General features: G+C 40.8%; 1 protein-coding gene across 6 annotated transcripts in view; it reads right to left on the bottom strand.

Moving 5' to 3' along the window:
- LOC122807733 (long-chain-fatty-acid--CoA ligase ACSBG2-like) overlaps positions 1-23080 on the bottom strand; it is a 1512114-nt gene that overhangs the window by 349623 nt on the left and 1139411 nt on the right. For all 6 annotated transcript variants that reach the window (XM_044078719.1, XM_044078754.1, XM_044078736.1 and 3 more), the window contains 2 exons: positions 14190-14339; positions 1451-1615 (listed from right to left, as the gene is read on the bottom strand). In XM_044078719.1, the coding sequence (XP_043934654.1) occupies positions 1451-1615; positions 14190-14339 (315 nt within the window). The remainder of the gene's footprint in view (positions 1-1450; positions 1616-14189; positions 14340-23080) is intronic.

Here is a 23080-nt window from a genome sequence, read left to right as displayed (position 1 = left end):
TAACCTATGCATATTCATATCAAAACTAGGATTAAAACCATTAGTGTTGCAGTTTTTCAGACTATATTCAGAATGACCACATCTTGTTCTTTGCACTTTACAAGACGGATGACGATGTCACAAGCCTCAATAAATAGAAGCTTAGTATTTCTGAATGTTACACCTTCTGACTCTGATTTTGCCTGATCCAGTTATATAAAGAGTGCAGAAAAGCTCAACGGGGGTGTGTCAACAGAACTGGTATACCTGGAATTCATTAAAGCACCTGACTTGGTCCCACACAGGTGACTTCTAGGACAACTGGAGAGGGTGGGGGGTAAGATCAAGACTAAGGAACTGGATAACTGCATGGTTCAAGGGCAGGATACAGAGGTATGTGGTTAGAATGAAAATGTCAGGAGTAAACAAAGTGACTACCTGCCTACTGCAATGGTTTTTCCTAGTTCCAATATTCATCATTGTGTTTGTTTCAGAAAAAAACTAAGGACAAGGACAGGTCTAAAGTTATTACAGAGGATTAAGGCTATGCACTTTTAATAAGCTGCTGTCCATGGATTCAGTCACTGTATAACTCTGATTAAATCACTAAATGAGACACTGCTCCCAGTTCATTCCTAAAAAAGGAACAAATGTCCAGTGGGCTTAAAGTTACTAGTTAACAAATAAATAAAATAAAAAATAAAAATATAAGCCGAGAACAGAATTAAACTCTTTACTGATGACAAAGTTAGATACAGAAGTGGAAGATGGAGGGTAAAGTTGACTGAAACATTTGGGAAGACTGACCATGTGGGCAGAAGGGGGCAGTTGAGGTACACTGCAGACATGTACAAGGTAGCTGACCTGGGCTACAGCAACGCTGGTGGAAAGTATCAGCTGCAAGAAGCATAAGCAATAGTATGAAGAGTAAGAGACAGATCTGGGGATATTGTCTACACCTGGACTGGTCCACCAGAAGCACTGTGAAAAGGCAATGGTGGTGGATAAAGGAATTTTTAAGGGTGTATCCTTAAGAGGACAGATTTCCAGAAATAGAAGAATAATGCTCCTATTCTACCAGAAGAGGAGTTAACATGAAGAGCAAGGGAAGACGGAAATGGAGATGGTACAAAAACAGATTGCAGTGACCAACTACTCCATGGATGTGTATGCAATGTACTTCAGACATGGCTCTGAAACTATTCAATAGATGACAAGAACAGGTGGTGGAGAGAGAATGTGTGAAGACGTTGAAAGGGGCATGGGATGGATAGATTAGGGATGAGGAAGAAGACAGATCAAAGGGAGTTAGAATGGTAAATGCACTCAGACGTCAGGCTAGATGCGACATATTGTCTAACACATTTAATGTAACAACTGTCTTACAAAAGTAATTACTAATACATGTTTAAACATTTGTTCTTTGAGCACTTACTTACATTTTGCTTTTCTTACTGATCCCAGCACTTACCTTTAAAGCATCTGGATCTGCAAAGTAAGTGGTCGCACCATACTTGATAGGAATCCAGATATCTTCAACCTGGGCAGCAATATGACTGAGGGGGAGGTAACTCACTACTACTTCATCTCTGGTCACAGAAAGCACTTCACCAGCTGCATAAGAAATCCAAGTCAGCTGTAAAATGGACACAAAATACATATGTTTAGTGCAAAGTGATAAAAAGTAATCAACTGACATGAGAGCTATCTTACTTCATCATGGAAATGGAATCAGGGATGGGGATTGCCAAATAGTTAAGGTGTTTACCTCACAGACAGAGGGTACAGGGTTGGATTTTCATCATTGCTCACAAAAGCAGCAACTCTAGTACTTACCCATGAACTTATAATTATTTTAAAGAACATGAGTTGTAGTGACAACAACAAAAGTCACTGCTGGAACAATATTTACAATTCCCCCCCAAAAATGCATAATTGCACTATCCTGGAATTAAGTTTACCATTTAGAAAACTCAGCTGAGCTGTGAGGGCAGGGAGGCAGAGGATGTTAACTAGTACTGGCAATGTGCTTTCATGCCTTTTGGGATTAGTGTCCCCATAAAACATAACTACTGTCTGTAAAGCACAGGGGAAAACTTGCATGATGGGAAACTCCATGCACTTAACTGAACTGAAACCTACATGTGAAATCCGTTAACAGTTCCATTTAAACTCAATGTACAAGGGATAAGAAACTAAGAGTAATGCTACTCAACGCCAGAAGTCTAAACCTCAAGATGCACGCACTCGAAACTCTCCTTAGCATGGAGAACATCGATATCTGTGCAGTAACAGAAACCTGGTTCAGGGCTCCCAAGAGCACCCCAGCACTACCAGGTTATACCTCATACCATGCTTTTCGGCCCCAAAACTTGGACCGAACCACAAAAGGAGGGGGAGTATCGATATTCATCAAAGATACCCACACCTCCAGGTTGGTGGCAAAGCACGAAGCATCAGAGACTATCCATGTGCAACTAACAGTGGGTAAAACTGCCTTCCAGTTTATAGCCTGCTACAGACCACCCTCCCAAACCCAGGAACCCCACTTGGCCTTCCAGAGAACACTGGAAAATATGAAGTTCTCTCCAAACACCATTATATTGGGCGACTTCAACTACCCAAACATAGACTGGGAGCATTACTCTAGCTCCAACACTCTAGCCCAAAGGTTCCTAGAATTTATAAACTCAAATGCTATGGAACAACTTGTTACCACTCCCACAAAAGGGGAAAACATACTGGACCTGATCATCACCAACATGGGGACTCTATGCTCCAGACCAGAAGTGTATTCCTCACTGGTAAGATCAGACCATAAACTAATCTCACTGGATATTCACATCCCGACTCCACCCCCTGCCCAGAAAACCACAGTGAAAAACTTCTCTAAAGCAAATTTCACACTCCTCAAAACCGAGGTGGAATCCTTCAAAGCCCCCGGGCCTGTGGAAAATACGGCTCAGACCGCAGAATCCTTTAGAAACGCATTCTATGAACACCTTCAGGAATGCACGGATCATTTGATCCCAAATAAAACCAAGACCCATTCCTCCAAAGGCAGACGTCCTGTCTGGTGGACCCCAGCCATAAACAAACTATACAATAGAAGGAGGAAGCTACTAAATGATAGAGCAAAATCCCAAAAAGGGAAGGCATCACTGATCAGTATTAGCAAAAAACTATGGGCACTCATAAAATTGTCTAAGACCAGCTTCGAGAGAAAAATTGCACAGGACACTAAGGATAATCACAAGGCTTTCTTTAGTTATGTTAGGAACCTGGGTGGTAATCCCCAGATATTCTCAGAATTAGTCCAAAATGACAAAAAATGCACCGAACCCACAGACATTGCCAACATCCTAGCTGACAGGTTCAGCGCAAACTCCCCCCCTCCCCACCAAAAGGGCAAATATCTATCCCAGCAGAGTGCTGCCCCCCTGACATCTCAGATGCTCAGGTAAGAGCCGCACTCTCCAAAGCAAAAAACACAGCATCAATGGGACCAGACAGTGTCCCGGGCTGCGTCCTACATGAACTCCAAGAAGAGCTAAACCCAAACATAAAACTACTGTTCAATTTTAGCCTTACTATAGGATATGTGCCCAAAGATGGCGTACAGCAACAGTGGTCCCTCTCCATAAAGGTGATGCCTCAACGGATCCTGGAAACTATTGCCCCATAAGCCAGACTAGCTTGGTCTGCAAAGCTATGGAAAGGATCATCATGGACCTCATAAATAAAGATATTGGGGACCTACAGACACTGGATCCTACCCAGTTTGGCTTTGTTAAGGGCAGATCCTGCCTCTTAAACCTGGTTGATTTCTTTGAAACAGTCACCAAGGCCATTGACGAGGGGAAGATGGCCCAGACAGCCTACCTGGACCTTGCAAAAGCCTTCGATACAATACCCCACTCGGGCATTATAGATAAGCTCACCAGCTTAAATATAAACCCCTATGTCACTAGATGGATTGCATACTGGCTCAAGGACAGAACCCACATGGTTATAATTGCTGGAGCCATATCAGACTGCAAACCAGTTACAAGTGGTGTCCCACAAGGCTCAGTCCTGGGACCTCTCTTGTTCGGTATATATTCCTCGGAGGTACAGGCCAACATGGAAGGACTGTGGTTGACCATGTTCGCAGATGACTGCCAACTGGGCGCCATAATCGACTCTCCAGCCGACACAAGCATCCTCCAAAAGGGCCTCATAGAAACAGACAACTGGTGCCAGAGCCATGGCCTCAAGCTAAATGCCAAAAAGTGTATAGTCATACCCTTTGGCAAAAACAAAGTGCCCACAAATTACCACATAGGTGGTAATCCATTAAGTACAGAAGAAGTAATTAGGGACCTGGTGACCCAAGTTGATAGCAATCTCTCATTTGACAACCACGTGGCCAAAGTGGTTAGAAAAACATTTTATATAGCCCACCTAATTATGAAGGGATTCACATCTAGATCAGGGGAGGTCATCGTGCCTCTTTACTCATCCCTCATCAGGCCCATAATTGAGTACAATGCCTCTTTTGGGATGTACCTTACCAGACACCTGCAGCAACTGGAAAGACCCCAAAAGTACCTCACCAAGAGGATCAAAGGGCTCAAACAGATGCCATATGCTGCCCGGTTAAAGAAATTTCAGCTCTACTCAGTGGCATACCGCCTGTTCAGAGGCGATCTGTGCCTGATGTATAAAGCCATGTCCAACCCGGAATTAATGGACATGCTGCACCTCAGAAAATCCAAATCCCATTGAGCTACGCTCAGAGACTTGAACCTCAGCACTGAAATAAATAGGACATGCTGGAGGGACAGATTCATAACTCAGAGGCTCCCTTCACTCTGGAATAAAATCCCAGTCCAGGTTAGGCAGAGTCCCTCATTGACTCTCTTCAAGAGGAATCTTGATGAGTGGATGGGAGATTGTAGGTTTACCCCGGGTATCACTTCTGTGTCACTGTTAGACAGAGGCACAGTATACTAACCTCGAAAAAGGGCATAGCAAAATAAATTTAAAATGGGTGGCGAAAGCCAAACAAATTCTGGCTAGGCTTATAAATGCCCTAGGGCAGATAGCCTAGTATGAACCTATGAACCTTAGTACTGCGATGCTGTATCACTGTCTGCAATTATGCTGCCTGACACTAACAAAAAAAAGCAGCTGAAATGAATTTAAATGTCATGTACACTTGTATTAGTGTTGTTCTTTGTTCATTTAGTTTCAACATAACCGATATTTGCTCTTTGTTGGTTGACTTTTCAGCATGACAGATATCTGCTCTTTGCTGATTTACTTTTCAGCATGACTGCTACTTCTGTATGGTCTCATTCTTCTGCAAGTATAAAGCCTCTTTATCCATGACATGTTAATTTGTTCCTCCTGAGCATCTGGCATCTGAAGCTGGCACCAATGAAGATAACTAAGGATCATGTCAGTCACAGAGATCAGTATGCTCTTACACCCTACTCTGATTGCTAGCATTACTCTGCGTAATACCTTCCATGCTGAGAAAATGTGCATTCAAGTGTTTGCATAATCATGATGCCATCTCCAGTGCTAGTGGAAGTTTGTGCTCAAATGTCTGCATAATAATGATGCAGTGTTACAATTGTAACAGAAGTATAAGCCCCGTCATGATGCCATGTTACAGTGCTAGCGGAAGTAGTGCTTAAATGTCTGCACAATAACAATGCATTGTTAACAGTTTTAGCAGAAGTATATACTCATAATCATGATGCTGCTTTACAGTACTAGTAGAAATTTGTGCTCAAATGTCTGCATAATAACAATGCAGTGTTACAGTTCTAACAGAAGTATATGCTCATAATCATGAAGCTGTGTTACAGTGCTAATAAAAGTTTGTGCTCAAATGTCTGCATAATAACAATGCAGTGCTACAGTTCTAACAGAAGTATGCGCTCAATTATGATGCCGTGTTTCAGTGCTAGCAAAAGTTTGTGCTCAAATGACTGCATGATAATGATTCAGTGTTACATTTATAACAGAAGTATATGTTCAAGAGTCTGAATAATCATGCTGCCATGCTACATTGCTAGCAAAAGTTCGTTCTCAAACGTCTGCATAATAACGATGCAGTGTTACAGATCTAACAGAACCATACGCTCAGATGTCTGCATAATCATGATTCTGTATTACAATGCTAGCAGACTCTCTGGTGGGCTCATCTTCCAGAATTACTGCATACCTGAAGCTACGCTACTGGATCTTCTCCCTACAAGTTTTCCTGTAGTAAGAGCTGGCCATCCCTCCGCAGGAAGAGCAAGCTAGCATTACCCATTAACTCCTATCTTTCATTGACTTTTCCAGTACACAGGTTGATAGTCAAAATAGGGTAGACTAAAGTGCAGTCAGAGTTAAAATCTTTGAACCATAGGGTTGGATAACACATGCTTGCAATGCCCTTGTTTGCACCAATGGGGAACACAACTGGTATAAGCAGCATTAAGTTCTGAATCTTTAGGAAAAATAAAGCTGATAGTCACTGCAGAGTATTCATCTGTTCATATGGCCCAAAGAGAACATACAAAGATATGGGTTGTCAAAGAATACAGCACTGAACAGCTAGAGTCCATTGAAGAACTCGCATAAAGTATTGTGCTAAGGGAAGCAGTACAAGGTCTGCTGCCATGAATCACTGCACTTGAAGAACTAATCGGGTTGAAAGGAGATGGGTGGAAGATAAGCTGATGGACCTGAGACCTCAGCGTGGATATTTGATGAATTGCTAGTGATGCTACTTGTGTTGTGTTCAGATGTGCACCAATGACCACCTGGTTCTGAACTGGTGTCAAGTTTGATTTGGCATAATTTATTGTAATCCTCAGTATCTGGCAAATCTGGAACAAATAGTCCCTGAACTTTTGAAGGAGATGCTTGGAGGGGGCAGTTAGAAGCCAGTTTTCCAGATATGGAAATACTCAGAATCCTTTGAGTCTCAGGTGAGTAGCCATCTCTGCCATGCATTTTGTAAACACCCTGGGGGCTGTGGAGAGTCTAAAGGGTAGGGTCCTGAATTGGTTATGACTTACTCACAGCAGAAAAAGTAAATGTCTTATGGATTGCCTGACTATTTTGATGGGACAGTACACATCCTGAAGATCTATGCAGCACATCCAATCATTCTTGTGAAGAAATGACAGAATGGACTGAACGGTGACCATTCAGAACTTTGACTTCTTTACATATTGATTCAATATGCTCAGATTTAGAATTGGTCTGAGGTCCCCTGCCTTTTTGGAATCTAAAAAGAAATGAGAGTAATTTCCGAATCCTATTTGGCTTGATGGGACCTTTTGGATGACTCTTTTTATAGCAGCTTTTGAATTTCTTGTGCTGTTGCTTTCTTCTGACTGGGTAGAATGCTGGGAAGCTTTTTCTTTTTGCAAAACAGAAATTTGGAAAAATGTTATTCTTCACACCCAGAAATTTTGTTATATTTGCCCAGGCATCTGGGTGCAAGGATACTGGACAGTCAGGCAGCACTTCAGGAGGGCTGGAAGGGTCTGTACAGAAAGGAATCACAGAAACACTGATTTTGCAGGCCTCTTCTGCCTCAAGGGCAACGTCTCCCATTGGAACTTCCTCCACTGCCTCTGCAGGAGTTGTCCCTGCACAAATTTTGGAAAGGTCCCTGAGACTTCCAGAACCACATTTTCTTACCACCTCTTTGATTCCTGGAGAAGGTTTGTTGAATAGTAGAAAACTTGATTCCCACAGCAGACAGACTCTTTCCTTCTTGTTTGCTGCATGCAAGCATCTATTTTACTGACAGACAAAATAAGGATGAGCCATCAAAGGGATATTGATAAAAGATGTCTTAAAAGGCTCCACAAAGTCATATAGATGCATCCAGGCATGTCTCCTTAGGGCAATGCCTGAACCAGCAGCTCATGATGTGCTTTCAGCTGTGTGCGAGATCAACCTCAAGGAAATGTTGAAAACTGCCAATACAGTGGCAAGCTGAGATGATGTTCTTCTGAAATCCTCTGCAGACACAAACTTTGAGAGAGTATTTGATAGCTCCTCGATCAAATCTCTCTGTAGCCTCATGAAATGTGCCAGGTAATTAGGAGACTCCCAGTTTTGCATGTGGACAGAAGAGCTCTATTCTGCTAGCTCTTTATTAATGGCTGCTGCCACCATCATAGCGTCTACTGGGACTCCTTTGCTCCAGTGAGGTCTATCCTTGGGAGGAGCTAAAAATGTATCAGGTGTCTTTAGAATGGGCTCAATAGCATTTGGCTCTTTCCATGCCCGTTGGGAAACTTAATCAATGAGCTCATCTGCTGAAGGGGTAACCCAAGATGTAGATGGGGCAAAACCAAAATCTTCCAAAAATAGAGATTCCTCTGTAGAGGGATTTTTGGAAGACCAAGCATTCTTTTGTCTAAGAATCTCTAATATTTCTCAAAATTAGATATCATTTGGTGGTAATCTGGGGGAACCTTTTCCTTCATCAAAATCCGTATCCTCTGTGAGAGATTCCTGTACCTCTTCTTGCCCATTCTCTTCTGATAGATCTCCCCTAGGGGATGTTCAGGGGAGGTATCTGAAAGAGAGGGGGAATTCCTCTACAGGAACTGCTTGGAAACTAGCTGAAAATGGTGGTCCCTGTGCAGTAAGCTTGACTGACTCATTAAGAGCTCAGAAATGAAGAGGGAATGAGAACTAGATCTGAAGAATGAGACGGTGGTTCTCTAGAGAGATAAAAAGTCTTTTCCACAACCTTGAAGGCAGTCAGACCCACAGAATCTGAGACCAACTGCACCACAGCTGAGACTTCTGGTATAGGCAGATCACGACTCCTATCAAACCTGTCCCTCTAGGATGGAACTGGACCCAAACTGTCCAGGGCCAAGGTTTCAAGGGATAGGGATGAATCCAATAACATAACAGTCAGCCCCAGCCTCAAGGATCTGACACCGATACTTTGGCTCCGGGATCCTTTCCAATCTGAAGGTATCAGAGCAGAACTAGTCAGGGATGCTGTTGGAATCAAAGACATCTTCTTCAAATCCAACTCCAGACCTCTTAATGTTTTCAGATCCTGGGGCTCTGAAACAGTAGGACTGATCAGGAAAGGAGAGAGAATAGTATGAGACATAGTTGGAAGGCTCACTGCCCCAATAGGGGATAGAGTTGGTATGACCTCCATCTGGATCTGAGCTCTGAGAAATTTTCACATTATCTTATCCAAATCTATTTCTGATAACATTCTGGAGGTTCTGAAGGATGTGGTGGATTGTGACTATGAATGTTTCTTTGGAGTCTGTAAAAATGGAGAATGCAGAGTAGAAGAAATTGAGTTTAGCAAATGCTCTGGTAAATGAACTTTATGAGAGGTGCTCGGCTTCTGATCCGAAGTAGGCACTGTAGGACTAGCAGATGCAATTATCAGATCCAATGACATTGAATCTGAGGATTTTCGGAACTTAGCCAGTGCTACGGGATTTCTGCAGGGAGCATTTTATCTGTGTTCTGAAGATTTGGCAGGGGTTTGAGCCCCAGAAGATGAAGTTGTAGCAGCAGGAAGTAGCCCTTTCAAAATCAACTTGTTGCGTTGGTCAGCCAGAACCCTTGGATTAAAGGTGGAACAAAAGCTGCAGTTGGTATCCAAGTGGCCAGCTCAAAGGCAATAAATGCACTCCTTGTGAGCATCTGAGTTTGGAAATCTATGCCCACAAAAAGTGCATTTTTTTGAACCATGTCTGTTTTTGGATATGATGGGAATATAGGAAATTTAATAATAACAAAAAGCAGTGCACTAAATATACTAGAAAAATATATGCGTTTTTTTTTTGGTAATTAAGAAACAATACCCTGTTTAAAGGGTAATAGAAGAAAAAATACTAACTATAGTATGAAAGATGTACTATAAAATAGTATAAAGCCTGGTACTGTCATGAATAATAAGAGGGAGGATACAAAAGTTAGAAAAGAAGAAACTTAGAAGAAATTTTTAGTAAATTTATATATATATAACTCACAAAGAATTCACTAATTTCATACTTGAGACAGGAAACTGTCTGAGCAGGATAGCAGCAAACAAGATCTGAGGTGCTGGGGCTGGACTGAGGCATTATGGGTAGAGTTGGATCCAAAGTCTAGAGTATGCAACCAAGTCAAATCCGAGGATTGGATCCAAACCCATGCGTTGAGGAAGAATGAAGGACAACTTCAGATTAAAGGCACTATAAAAGATATTTATGCGTTCATACATGTTGAACATCAAGCATCTGAAATTGTATTAGTAGGTTTGACAAATAGATAACAGAGCAAGTGATTTCTGTTAAATTCAAAGAAATGGAGGTGAAGAAAAACACTAAGTCAGGGTAGAAAATATTAATATTGCACTTAAGAGCTGGGTATAAAGTACATATTGCCAAGTATCACTGAAGAAATCTGAGTACCCAGAAAAAACCCACAAAGGCATGGAGAAAACATATTTCCTCACGCAGGTCAGGAGTGAACCCCAGAAACTGGAGCTGTGAATCAAAAACCTCAATCATCGTGCCACAGTGAACATCAGGTAGGTTTACATGAAAAGCTGACAAATATGATATACTACTTTTAATAAGCATTTTTTACTGACATTAACCATATGAAAGAGACAAACTGTACTTTGTCCTAATCCTGAATGCAGTAAAACTACAATAACTATGCCAATACCAAAGGTTTGTTAGCAGGACTTGTTTTAAATCAAGTATATGTTCTTCCCCCAAGCCAGCTTTTGCTGCTGCTCATTTTTTTCACCATCAGAGATGAGACAACTCAACAGATTTCACACAGATGGTCATACTGATAAGAATGGATTTTTATTCATTCATTCATGTACCATCAAACTCCAGGTAAAATGCCTGACTACAACAATATGAAAATGAAATGTTTCCAGATTTGTGCACCCCACAGGAAACTTGATGAATTTAACTATAGCATACCACGTATGGACTTCTCAGCCTCCACTGGAGGTATGCAGCAGAAAGGATTGAGCAAGAAACTGGAGACCACTTTTCCTATCAATCATTAGATAGCTCTCTGGTTCCTGACATATTAGAACTCATGTTGCTGACATCACAATGAGGAGTTTTCCCTTCTGTGTCATTAATCTAGATTAGACTACATGAAGACACTCGTCACATCTAATTTTTTTCAGAGGCTTGGATGGTCCCTAGGCTGCACGTTCGGAAATACTTCCATGTAGTGCTGCCATATTCATTCATTTATTTGGTTTCAATACTTTTGCCAGGAGTTTATGAAATTCTTCATTTTCTTGTTACAGCTTTCAGTGATTTCAGTATGCAGTCCTCAGAGATTTCAATATCCACATCACTGAAGAGTTCATAATCTTTAATGAGGAACTCCTTAGTATTATGGGGTCTATATCATAATCACGAAAGATCATATGTGCGACAACATATATGTCGATACATAAAACGCATGTGCTGTAAACAGCAAATGGGCGCGTCCTCTAATTTTTTCCTAGCAAAAAAAATGCACGCTGCCTTTTACAAAAAAAAAGTTAGAAACACAAATCAGGTGGGGGGCTTCACCACACACACCTCCCAACACGGGGGGCTGTGCCCCTCAACACCTCCCCAACTAAATATACCAACTCCGAGATCACACTACAGTGAAGGAAAGGGCAACACCATGTAGTTGGCCAACTACCTCCTTGCCCTGTGACATATTCATTGAATCGCTTAAATGCATTTCAATGAATATGTGTCGCTCATTACGTGTTCGCTTTTCAGCCATTTCGTGCTTATGATATAGACCCGTATTATGAATGAGTTAGTCAACAACTCTGCTACTCATTTGGACATACCTTGGACTTGATGTTCCAGCCTTGTACGTTTACATGGTGATGAAGCCACTCTGTTGTCTTGACCAGTGCTTAGTTTATTTTATGGTCAAACTTCCCTGGCTGGCTGTCACCATCAAATTGCTGCACTTCGGGAATTTTAACCTTGCCACCTACAGGCGCCTTGTCTTGTCTCTCATCAGTCCTTCATGAATATCAGTTCTGATATCTATAACTCAGCTCTGACTGCCTCTCTGGATCTTGTCACCTCTACTTCTGTCCATAGGGCCCACTTTCTGCGCCATCAGCCATGGCACAACCCTGAGCTTCGTGCCTTTTATAGGACTAAGTGTGGGTTGAAGAGTCATTGGCACCATTCCTGCTTCATGGATGACAGGCACAGAATATATGATCATTATTTTCTGTAACAATTGGAGGTCTTCAATAAGAAGACAGTATTTATATCCAGGGGGATCTGAGCAGCTGTTAACCAAAAAGTAGCACTCTTTAAAGTAGTTCAGAAGCGGAGCAGCTCATCCTGCATCAAAACAAAGACAGTACAAATATGTCACTCATTTTTCTTTCAGCTAAGTTTGCCTCCTTCAGGTCTGGGGTTGTGCCCAAGGTGATGCCCAAGGTGATGCTCAAGGTCTGTGGTGCAATGGGCTTTTGGTCTGAGTTTGTTCTGCCAAATTATGATGTCCATTTCTTCGATTTCCAGTATGCCTCAGACAACCTGAGGCTTGATCCTTCCCCTACTAGGTTCATGACGACTTGTCTGAGGTGCTGGACCCTGTCCAGTACAAAGCTGTCTGGGTTTCTTTGCTGTCAGATATCTTTCCAACTCCAGTCAAGGAGGTCTTAGTTACTCCCATTATGACTAAGCCTTTACTTGATCCTCATGATCTTCACAGTTACTGTGCTTTCACCCTTTTCTATATCATGAAGGTTGTTTATACGAAAAGTAATTTTCATCTAAAAGAGCATCAGCTGCATCACCCTTGTTTCCAGTCCCTTTGTAGCTTCCCCTAGGCCTTTAATGATTTACACATGGTACAATAGCAAATGTGCTACTCTGCTTTGACATTCCCTGATCTCACCACAGTCACTGATGTGAGATCTTTCTAAACTACTTTTCCAGCCACCGCAGCCTTATAGGAACAGTGCTGAACTGATTTGCCTCCTAATTATTAAGCCATTTTCAAAGGACAGTTTAAGAAGTTATATGTTCCTTGTACTTCTCTCTGAACTGTGGTGTTCCACAGGGCCCCATCTTGGGTCCTGCTGTCTTCACTGCCTACCTGCTGCCATTGGGTGATCTCAGTATGAAAAATGGCAATAGTATCACTCCTATGCTGGTGAGACACAAGCATTACCTCTGCTCCCTTCAAGAGTCTGTGTCAGCCCTGAATACTTTAGCAGATAATCTGATCTGCAAACATCACTGGATGTTTTGTAACTAGCTCAAGCTCAGCACCACTAAAGTAGTTGCTATAGCTATTCATGCATCCCTTACAAACTTAAACCTTTATCCTTGAGTTTGAGTCCAAGGTGTTCAATATTGGAGTTATTCTTTTTTTTTTCACCCTGTAGGACCTCACGAGATGGTTCCACTACCTGCATCCACTCAGCCTATTTGTTCAAGAGAAATGAGAGACGGACAGTGCCAGACTAGGACAGAGCTCTGCACTCCATTTGTTCCTGTCCAAGAATCTCAATTGATCCTCCATTTCCTAGTGAGAGTGGGGTGACAAGGAGCACAACAGCTTACTAGTCTTGCAGAGTAGTCTACTCTGTCCCCATGGTACCCCCCCCCCCCCCGGCATCTCTTACAAGATTTGCTGTTGCTGTCTTCAAGGTAAGTGTGCCTCTAAATGTTGGCTGGATCTTTCCTGCATTTTGTTTACTAAATGTGTCATCTGTATGACCTTTGTACCCTTTGATTTGGTTACCCTGATATTTAGTGACCATAAGTGTGTAAACACTCTGGCTAGCCATTGTGGATACATGGAAGCATGCATTAGAACTTGGTCCACATTAGTGGATACTCTACTATGATTTCTAGTTAACAGGAAAGTAGTAGCGCATAATCAAAATTTCTTCTCACCTAGCAGAAGAAAGCATGATTTCTAGATTTTTTTCCCCCTCTCCCAGAGTATCAGGCCAGCAGGAATGAATGGGACAATAGGTGATACAGGCTTTCTGGCTGCTTGGAAAGAAATGATTGGGAACCAAAAAGAGTTAAAGACTTAACACATGTTTTTCAGGAAAGTCAATGCACAATATGCAATAAAGACATAAAAACATCTGAATACTCTGCTGTAAAGTATTGTCATTGTTTTCATCTTATGCACTCAAACATTATTTAACTACTCACATTGTCATGGCTCAGCATCACACCCTTGGGTTGACCTGTAGTCCCGGACGTGTAGATAAGTGTGCAGCACTGATTTGCCTTCTGAGAATCAATGATATTGTCAAGCTGGGTATCTGGAATGTCTTCTCCTAGCTCCATGAACTCTTTCCACTGCAAAAAGCAAAACATAAAATACTATGACTATGTTTCTAAATATGGAATAAAAATACAGACGGGAACCAGGCAGCTGAAATGAAAAGTCCACGCTTTAATACTTCATATGCAATAAAACATCCAAAAGTATCCACAAGTAATATAACCACTAAATCCAACAAAAGATGAGTCATTTCATTCTGTTAACATGCAAAACTTCTTCAGATAACAATTATTCAACTAGGAAGCCCTTTTAAAAGATAAAAAAATGACGTACAGCCAATTAACCAATCATCTCAAGCAGAACTGACACATCCCCTTAAAAAAACAAACCTTTAAAACACATTGTATTGATATGGGCTATTGCCAGCATAGCCAGCTGGAGTTTTGTAAAGAATGATATGTCCTTTGAATATTAAACTGAGTTATACAGGATGCTTATGTTACAAATGTATTAGAACTGTATGGCATTTGAATATCAAACTGACTACGGGGGTTAGTGCCAGCATAGCCAGCTGGAGTTCTGTAAAGAATATGTCCTTTGAATATCAAACTCAGTTATACAAGAAGATTGTGTTACAAATGTATTAGAAGTGTATGGCATTTGAATATCAAACTGATTTGTACAGATACTTGTTACAAATGTATTAGAACTGAATGGCATTTGACAACTGAAATATGTTTGTAAAGTTGCTAGTGTTAAAAAAAATGTATAACAGTGGGTCCTGCTGGACAGAGAACAAATATAAAGGTGAGACGAAATGTATATATGTTAGCAAAGGACACTGGAAAAGAACGAGTTAAACAGCTAGCTTACTTCTTACTTTAAAGGTACAGTCCCAGGGATTTTTTGTTTTGATTCCGCCTTTGTTTACATTTCAGGTTTGCCTTTCTGAGCATGCTCACCTTTGGCTGAGGGGGAAGGGGGAAGTGTGCCTGAAGGAAGTTTCAATGGTATTAGCCAAATTCCATCTCAAATTGCAGTTGTACTGACAACAGCTCTCCCTGTGAGCCATTCATTAGTTTAATCTGTGCATTTTACCCACTGAGAAAAGTAGCCTTTTATGCATTTTATGACTTGACTGCTGCTACTCTAGAAATCACATCAGTAATGGAAGACCTTTAAAACATTAGTAAACAGAGTTTTTTTTTTTTGTTTCTTCCATTTCATATTTTATTCTGTTCTAATTATGAATCCTGGCCATCTACAACAATTCTATGATATGGTTTCTACCTACAGAAAGCATCTGAGTCAGGAAAACAGTAGTGGAAACCATATTTCTTTCATGTTTTAATGTATTCTGATTTTTGAATACTAGCCTGGTGTAGTGACTTTCTGATCTGCTAGTAATTCCATAGAAAGCACGTGTGTGACAGAAGGTTGGAGCATTAGTAGACACACTCTTCTGATACTTTTTCTGCTTCAAGTTTGATGTGTGCTGATTTCTGATTACTACTAGACAAATGCACTATTTTTTATGAGCGGGCTGCATGTACATCTGTAGAAAGCACGAGTGATGTAAAATTTATAAATTAGGATACACTGATGTCCTTTTTCTCTGACACACAGCTTTCTTTATTTTAAATATGAGCCAGGAGCTGGAGGGCATAGTCCCCCAATCCAATGCAGGTCAGAGAGGAACACAAATCCAAAGATTAGTTTATCTTGGGAGCTGAAACAAGACTGGAACTGTGGATTTACAGGATATTTAAAAGTAAAATGACATTGTGGGTAGGAAAGAAAGTGACATATTGAATTGTGCATGACTTCTGTCAGCATAACTCTGACCCTAATTTTAAACACTGGGATTGTCCATTTATGAAAAATACTGTTAATTGGATCACCTGTTTGGCCCATGGAAGTGCTTATCTCACAGCTCTGAATAGGACCAGAGATGGCACTTCTGGAAGAAGCCTTTGTTCATTAGCTCAGTAAATAGACGGGAAGCCCCAGCTGCCATAAGCATTAGCAAAACATTTAGATATGCATCTTATCACATCTATGTTAACATCCTGTTTCAAGCTTCAAAGGGGAATAGTGTGAGAACCTAGTGTCAGGTGACCAGATGAGGTCATTCTGCCAGCTATCTTGGAAATTTTAGATATTACAAAGAGAAATCTCTCAGTATTGAGTGTTCTGTCTTGGGTCTCATAAGAAGGACCATTCATCATATCATCTGCCTTGCTTTATTAAGTAAGTAGGGAATAGTAATTCTCCTAGATTCAGTCAGGAAAATATAGTGAAGCTTAGTTTAGATATTGTTTTTCTTTATTTGCCTGAGCCTGACCATAAATATTATTTTCAGTATTTTCTGTGATTTGAACTCTGTGGTTTACTTTAAATATATATATTAAGTATTTTCATGTTCTTTTACTATTTATTATTAAATATATTTACAACTTGTATTGTGGCTGTTCCTTTTAGAAAATATTTAACCTTTGAGAGTGCTTATATTTAATTGGTGACACTGTGTGGGCCACTCCGGAAGGCCTAGCTGTCTTGGTCAACTACTGCCATTTCCATTAGTATTGATATTGCACAGTATAATTGGACACCCTTTGTTAAGGACCTTAGAGTAGCTGATTGTGGAGTGACTGGTGGCAGTGAAAACTACCTTACACTCTGGGCAGAAGGGGGCAGTGTGTGTGTGTGTGTGTTACCTGGAGCAGAGACATGAAACACTGGTTTCATATAGTGGGTGCCAGAGGACTTGGCTTGGACACTTACTTGAGGACTTAACCCTGTAGCTGTGCTAGTGGGAAGCCTTACTGGGGCCTTGGAGGGAGACAGATATAAAGAAATTCAGACCCTGGGCTGACTGCATTCTCTGTGTGCTCTTAAGGGAAATTGTACATGGTGCAGAGAGCTGCATCTGGAAATACTGTGTGCATCCATCTGAATTCCAAGTGAACTTCCCTTTCCAGTGTCAGTGATGAGGATTCAGGCTCCTTGATTACTGGCCCAGTGTAGGGATGTCACATACATAATAACTGCAAACCTAAAGTAAATCTTACGAAAAGACTAATGTATTCAACTACATATACTAAATATAAACTGAATACAATTTTGTTTAAAAAAACTGGTATTCCTGCAATGAAACACAACTAAACACAAACATCTTTTTAATGCCTTAGGTTTTAACACTGGTAATATGGTGGCCTGTTCTTTATGACCTGTCCAGTAAGATACATTCCAATAGCTCTGCCAAAATACTTCTCTCATTTCCAGTAAGATTTTCCATGGACCACCCTTTGGATCAATTCTCATTAGAACAAATGTAACTGCATCAGGGAGCATGGCTTACCAAAATTATTTACCCAACTTACAGAAACCAGTCTTAACGGTCAGCACTTCGGGCAGATGAGCAAATCCAGGAACATTAACTAGAATGTTAACCATTAGATTTGTGGTAACTTCTGGCACCATCTTTGGACCAGAAAAAAAGGACTGAAAGAGAAGGAGATAACGAAACCTATGGCAACATTTCTTCACTCTAAACTCTAAACCTGTAGGGGGAGAGATTCTTCAAGTGTAATTACTGAAGAATAAACCAATATCTCCTAGGATAGAAAAAGGACATCTCAAAATATGGACAGCTCAAAAGGACACAGCTGAGTACTAACATAGGAAAAGAAACCAAATTAGGGTCTTTAGATGTAGGATACCTTACAGAAATGTGAAGCAAAATAGCTCCCATAAACACGAGGAAGGATATCTTCCAGAAATGTGAGGAAATGTTGTAGGGCCACCAGTCCTCCTTTCTAAGGTCTGAAATGAGGAAATGTTTAGGCTGTCAGTAGATGAATTTTAAGGGCAATATTTACAACACCCACAGAAAACCATGGTGTGCTTTTCAGATGAATGAAAGTACAGTTGTGTAAGATCTTACCCATAACAGTAGATGTCCTTCTCTTTATTGTTGCAGTATTCTTTGCCTAAGGGATCTCCTAAAAATATAGCTCTTACAGGCGCAGATACTTAGACATGAAAAAGCCCCAAGAGGAACAAAATACCTCAGAAAGCAATAGGAACATGTACATCAAGAAAGAAAAAGAAAGAAGGGAGAGGGGCCCCTCGGCCAGAAGGGCCACCAGCATACATGGCAAGATGTAGGACAAAGGGGGAAGGAAGGAGGGACTGAATACTGCAATACTGAAGAGAAGAACATCTACTGTTATGGTAAGATCTTATGCAACTGCAGTATGACCTTCCATAACACTGTTGCAGTATTTTTCAACTAAGGGAGAGTTCAAGAGGAAGCCTGGGAGAAAGAAGACACAGAACAGCCCTCCAGAAACCCATGCAGGATAGCCCTGGCAAAGCTAGCTCTAGCCCTGGAAACAACATCCACCTTATAATGTTTAGTGAAGCCATGAACAGAGGATGAAGTTTCAATAGAACTGGTATCCAGACCCTTGAAAAAGGCACTCAAGGTGGCAGAATGTACCCTTCCAGAGGAGAAAATAAATTTCCAGTGAAAAGAACAGCAAACGGAAATGGCCTTAGAAATCCAGGAGATGGTTTGCTTAGAAATAGCTAAACCCAAAGCCCTGGGATGAAAGAAAACAAAAATCTACTCAGATTTGTGAAAAGCTTTAGTCTCATCCAAATACCATCTGAGCTGTCTATGTAAATCCAAGGTGTGAAGAACCTTCTCAATGGCAGACTGGGGAGGAGGAAAAAAGGAAGGAAGATGAACAGACTGATTAAGAGACAACTCATTGACTCCCTTCATGCCCTTAGGAGGAGGGCAAGATTGTCTATGAACAAAGGCAACCTTGGATGGATAATTCCTCAAAAATTTGTAACACTTTGTCTTTGTCCTGGGGAAACTTGAAGCGGTCAGCAGCAGCAGATCCAAAAAGCCTTTTATTATCCAAAGAAGCATACAAAAGTTTGCCCTTAATGTAATCAGGCAAAGTCTGAAGTCGAAGCCAAGAATAATGAGTCATAGCTGAACGAAAGGCAGCAGCCCTGGAAGAGGCATCAGCTGCATCGTAGCTGCAATTGATTGAATGGCAGTTAACATGAGAAGTAGAGCCCAGTGGGGAAAAGGCTGAAGTCTTCCCCTCAGAGTGAAGAAGATCAGAAACCATACTTCTGTCTTGAACTTTACCTGCTCCACCTGAAGCTACTCACCTGCTTATCTTGCCTTACTGGGCTGCTCTGTTACTGACTGTCTCCTTCACTACTTGCTCTAGCCGGCTCCGTTCGCCCTTCGGGCTCACTCTGCTCCCCTCCCTACCCCCAATTCCCACCCACCCCTAGTGCTGTTACACTTATACCTTACAAGTCACACCCACATTACTACCTATCCAATCAGTCTCAACATATAATTCTCAACTCCTCCCCTACCTCCTCTTCTCTACTCCACCACTATATCTAACACCACTCCTCCTGACTTCTCTCCTTAGCTTTCTCCTTACTCTCCTCTACACACAATCAGTAACTATAATCACTTCTGGTACAGCTATTTAGTTTATCTTCTGCTCCCTTCTCCCTTCTTCTGACTATCTTTCTAAACCATTATATTTATCTCTCCCTACCTGTTATCTACACTTTAAGCTTCCTATCTTCTGTATATAACCTTTCTATTCCACTGCCCTGATGGCCCATTCTCTCAAACCTTCCCTGAAAAACTTTCTTGTCTCCTCTACCTTATTTTTACTTTTATCCTTAACCTACTCACTCACTGCATATGAACACTACACTCTAAAGCACAATGTGACCTATCTACAAACATTCCCCATCACACATCCCCATAGCCTTTCTCATAGCAACATCACCTCTACTTCAGCCTATTTGCTTCCCAAGTTACATAGAAACACCCATGTTTCTTACCTCCCCAATAAGTTTACCCTACCCAAGTACTATAAATACTTAAATATTTCACCCATTCAAACCATAAACATTCTAACAGGTGGAGATATTCATCCCAATCCTGGCCCATCCCCACCAAATACCAATCTACAGAATCCATCATTTAATAATGCCACCTCTTCTTTAATAACTCAGAACTCCCTCAGTATAGCACATCTTAATACTCGTAGCATTAACAACAAAATTAGTCAATTGCATGCTCTCCTTCAGGTTTATCCATTTGATATCCTTTGCCTTACAGAAACTTGGCTAAAACATTCTACTCATGACCTAGAAATAACCCCTCCTGGATATAATATCCTAAGATGTGACCGTACATCAAAAAAAGGTGGCGGTGTAGCTATCTTGTTCAAATCTGATCTTCTGGTTTCACTCTATGATGTATCACTACCCTTAAATACCAATGTTGAGACCCTTACTATCAAACTCCAAATGAACAGCTCTAAAGCAATCTATATAATCTGCTCCTACATCCCTCCAGGAAACAATATTAGCACCCTTGAAAACATTCTCAATAGCCTTTCTACCCATTTACCACAGGAAACAATTGTATTAGGCGATTTTAATGTAGACTGGACCATATGTAATTCCCCTACCCCTAACACCCATATTAATCTATTTGGTCTCAGTCAAATAATAAACTTTCCCACTAGGATCCACAAACCAAGTAACAAAGAAACTACTCTTGACTGGATCCTTATGAATAGTTACCCAGATACCTATAAGGTAGGATCTCTCCCTGATGACATTAGTGATCACATGTTAACCTTTATCACTAAACAAAAGAAATATAACCCAAAAAAGAACAATTTTATCACCTATCGTTCTAAAAAACATTTCCAAGCTGAGAACTTTATTAATGAACTAAAAGCATGTAACTGGTCATCTCTAAAACTACTTAATATAGAGGAAGCAATCTCTTACTTTAATTCAACTTTCCTTCAAATTCTAAATAACCATGCTCCTTTCCGCTCCTCCAGAATCAGGACAAAAATAGCCCCCTGGCTCACAAAACAAACCAAAGAAAAAATGTTTCTACGAAACAAAATATGGGCAAGATGGAGAACCTCTAAAAGCTCTGTAGATCATATATACTTTAAACAACTAAGAAATGCTGTCAAAAAGGATATAATCTCAGATAAAAAAAAACTACTACTCTCACCTGCAACTTTCACACTCTAATAATCCTAAAAAATTCTGGTCTGGCATTAATAAACTTCTCAAACCAGGACATGCCACAACTCCTTCCCCCTGCTCTATTCCCAGTAGTAATCCTCTGCAAATAGCTAATGCCTTTAACAATTACTTCATTGAAGCTATTCAAACTTTAACTCAAACTCTAGTTCCCATGACCCCCAGTCCTACACTACTCATTAACAGTCCCGTTCCCTCCCTTCATTTGCAACCTGTACCAACCTCCTTTATCTGCAAACTCCTTCAAAAACTCAAACCCTGCACTCCCTCGGCTGATTGTCTCCCAGCAGAATACCTTCAAATTGCAGCCAAAGCCATACCATACCCTGTTTCTATCCTGATAAACAGATCCATCTCTGAAGCCTACATCCCCTCTATATGGAAATTCTCTCATATAATCCCTTTGCACAAAGGAGGTAAATCTACTGAAATTTCCAACTACCGTCCTATTGCTCTACTCTCCCCACTAGCCAAAATTATGGAAAAATGTATTCACCATCAGCTTACTCCAGCACCTTCTCCAAAACAACCTGCTTTCTAACTGCCAACACGGATTTAGGCCCTTTCATAGCACTACTTCTGCCCTTTTAACTTTTACTGATTGCATAAATAGGAATCGTAACAATAACTGTCTCTTAGCTGCTCTATTTATTGACCTTTCCAAAGCCTTTGATATAGTCAATCACCACCTACTTATTAATGTGCTAAAAGCCCAATCTCTTGACCCACAAGCAATCCTTTGGTTCAAATCTTATCTGGAAAATAGTCAACAAGCAGTACTCTGGGACAATAATCTATCCACACACCTCCCAGTGAGCACTGGAGTTCCTCAAGGTTCTATCCTAGGCCCTCTTCTTTTCTCCATCTTTATTAATGATCTCCATACTGTGTTTCCACAATCCACCTGTATACAATATGCTGATGACTCTACTCTTATCTGTACTGCCAAGTCTTCTTCCTCTCTCTACACCTTTACACAAAATGTATTTAACACAGTTGAAAAATGGTTCACCCAACGCTGCCTTCTTCTTAACCCCAAGAAAACTAAGCTACTACTCTTTACTCCCACCATAAAATCTCCTCAGTTCCACTTCACTATTACCTCTGACAATGGAACCTGCATTTCCCCTGATTCTACTGCTCAACTACTTGGTATAACTATTGACCATAACCTCAGCTTTGATGTCCATGTTAATAATATTATAAAAACTGTTAATAAAAAATTAGGCTCCCTGTATAGAATAAAACCCTTCCTTACACCACTAGCTAAGAAATCCATTGCCCAGACTAATCTTACTTCCACCCTATTCTATGCATCTGCCATTTACACCAATCTATCAAAGCATAATCTCACCAAACTTGAAACTAGCTACAATAACATAGCCAGATTTGCCACTGGCTCTCCGTACAGAACCCATCACTGCCTCAACCTTAAACTCAAATGGTTAGAACTACAAAATCAACTACAATACAATCAACTTGTGATTGCACAAAAAATCCTGCACCACCCTACTAATACTCCCATCCTTACTAATCTGATATCCCCTTATAAAAATCTTTCAACACTATGCTCAGCTAATAAGCTACTTATTGCCAGCAACCCTTCTAATAACAAAGCCGGCGATTCCCTCTTCTCCAATGTTGTGGGTAGAATCTGGAACAAACTTCCTAATACACTCACCTC

This window comes from Protopterus annectens, chromosome 1.part1 (genome assembly GCF_019279795.1).
Source record: "Protopterus annectens isolate FY-2018-M chromosome 1.part1, PAN1.0, whole genome shotgun sequence".
Taxonomy (NCBI): Eukaryota; Metazoa; Chordata; order Ceratodontiformes; family Protopteridae; genus Protopterus; species Protopterus annectens.
This window is presented reverse-complemented; position numbering and strand designations above follow the sequence as displayed.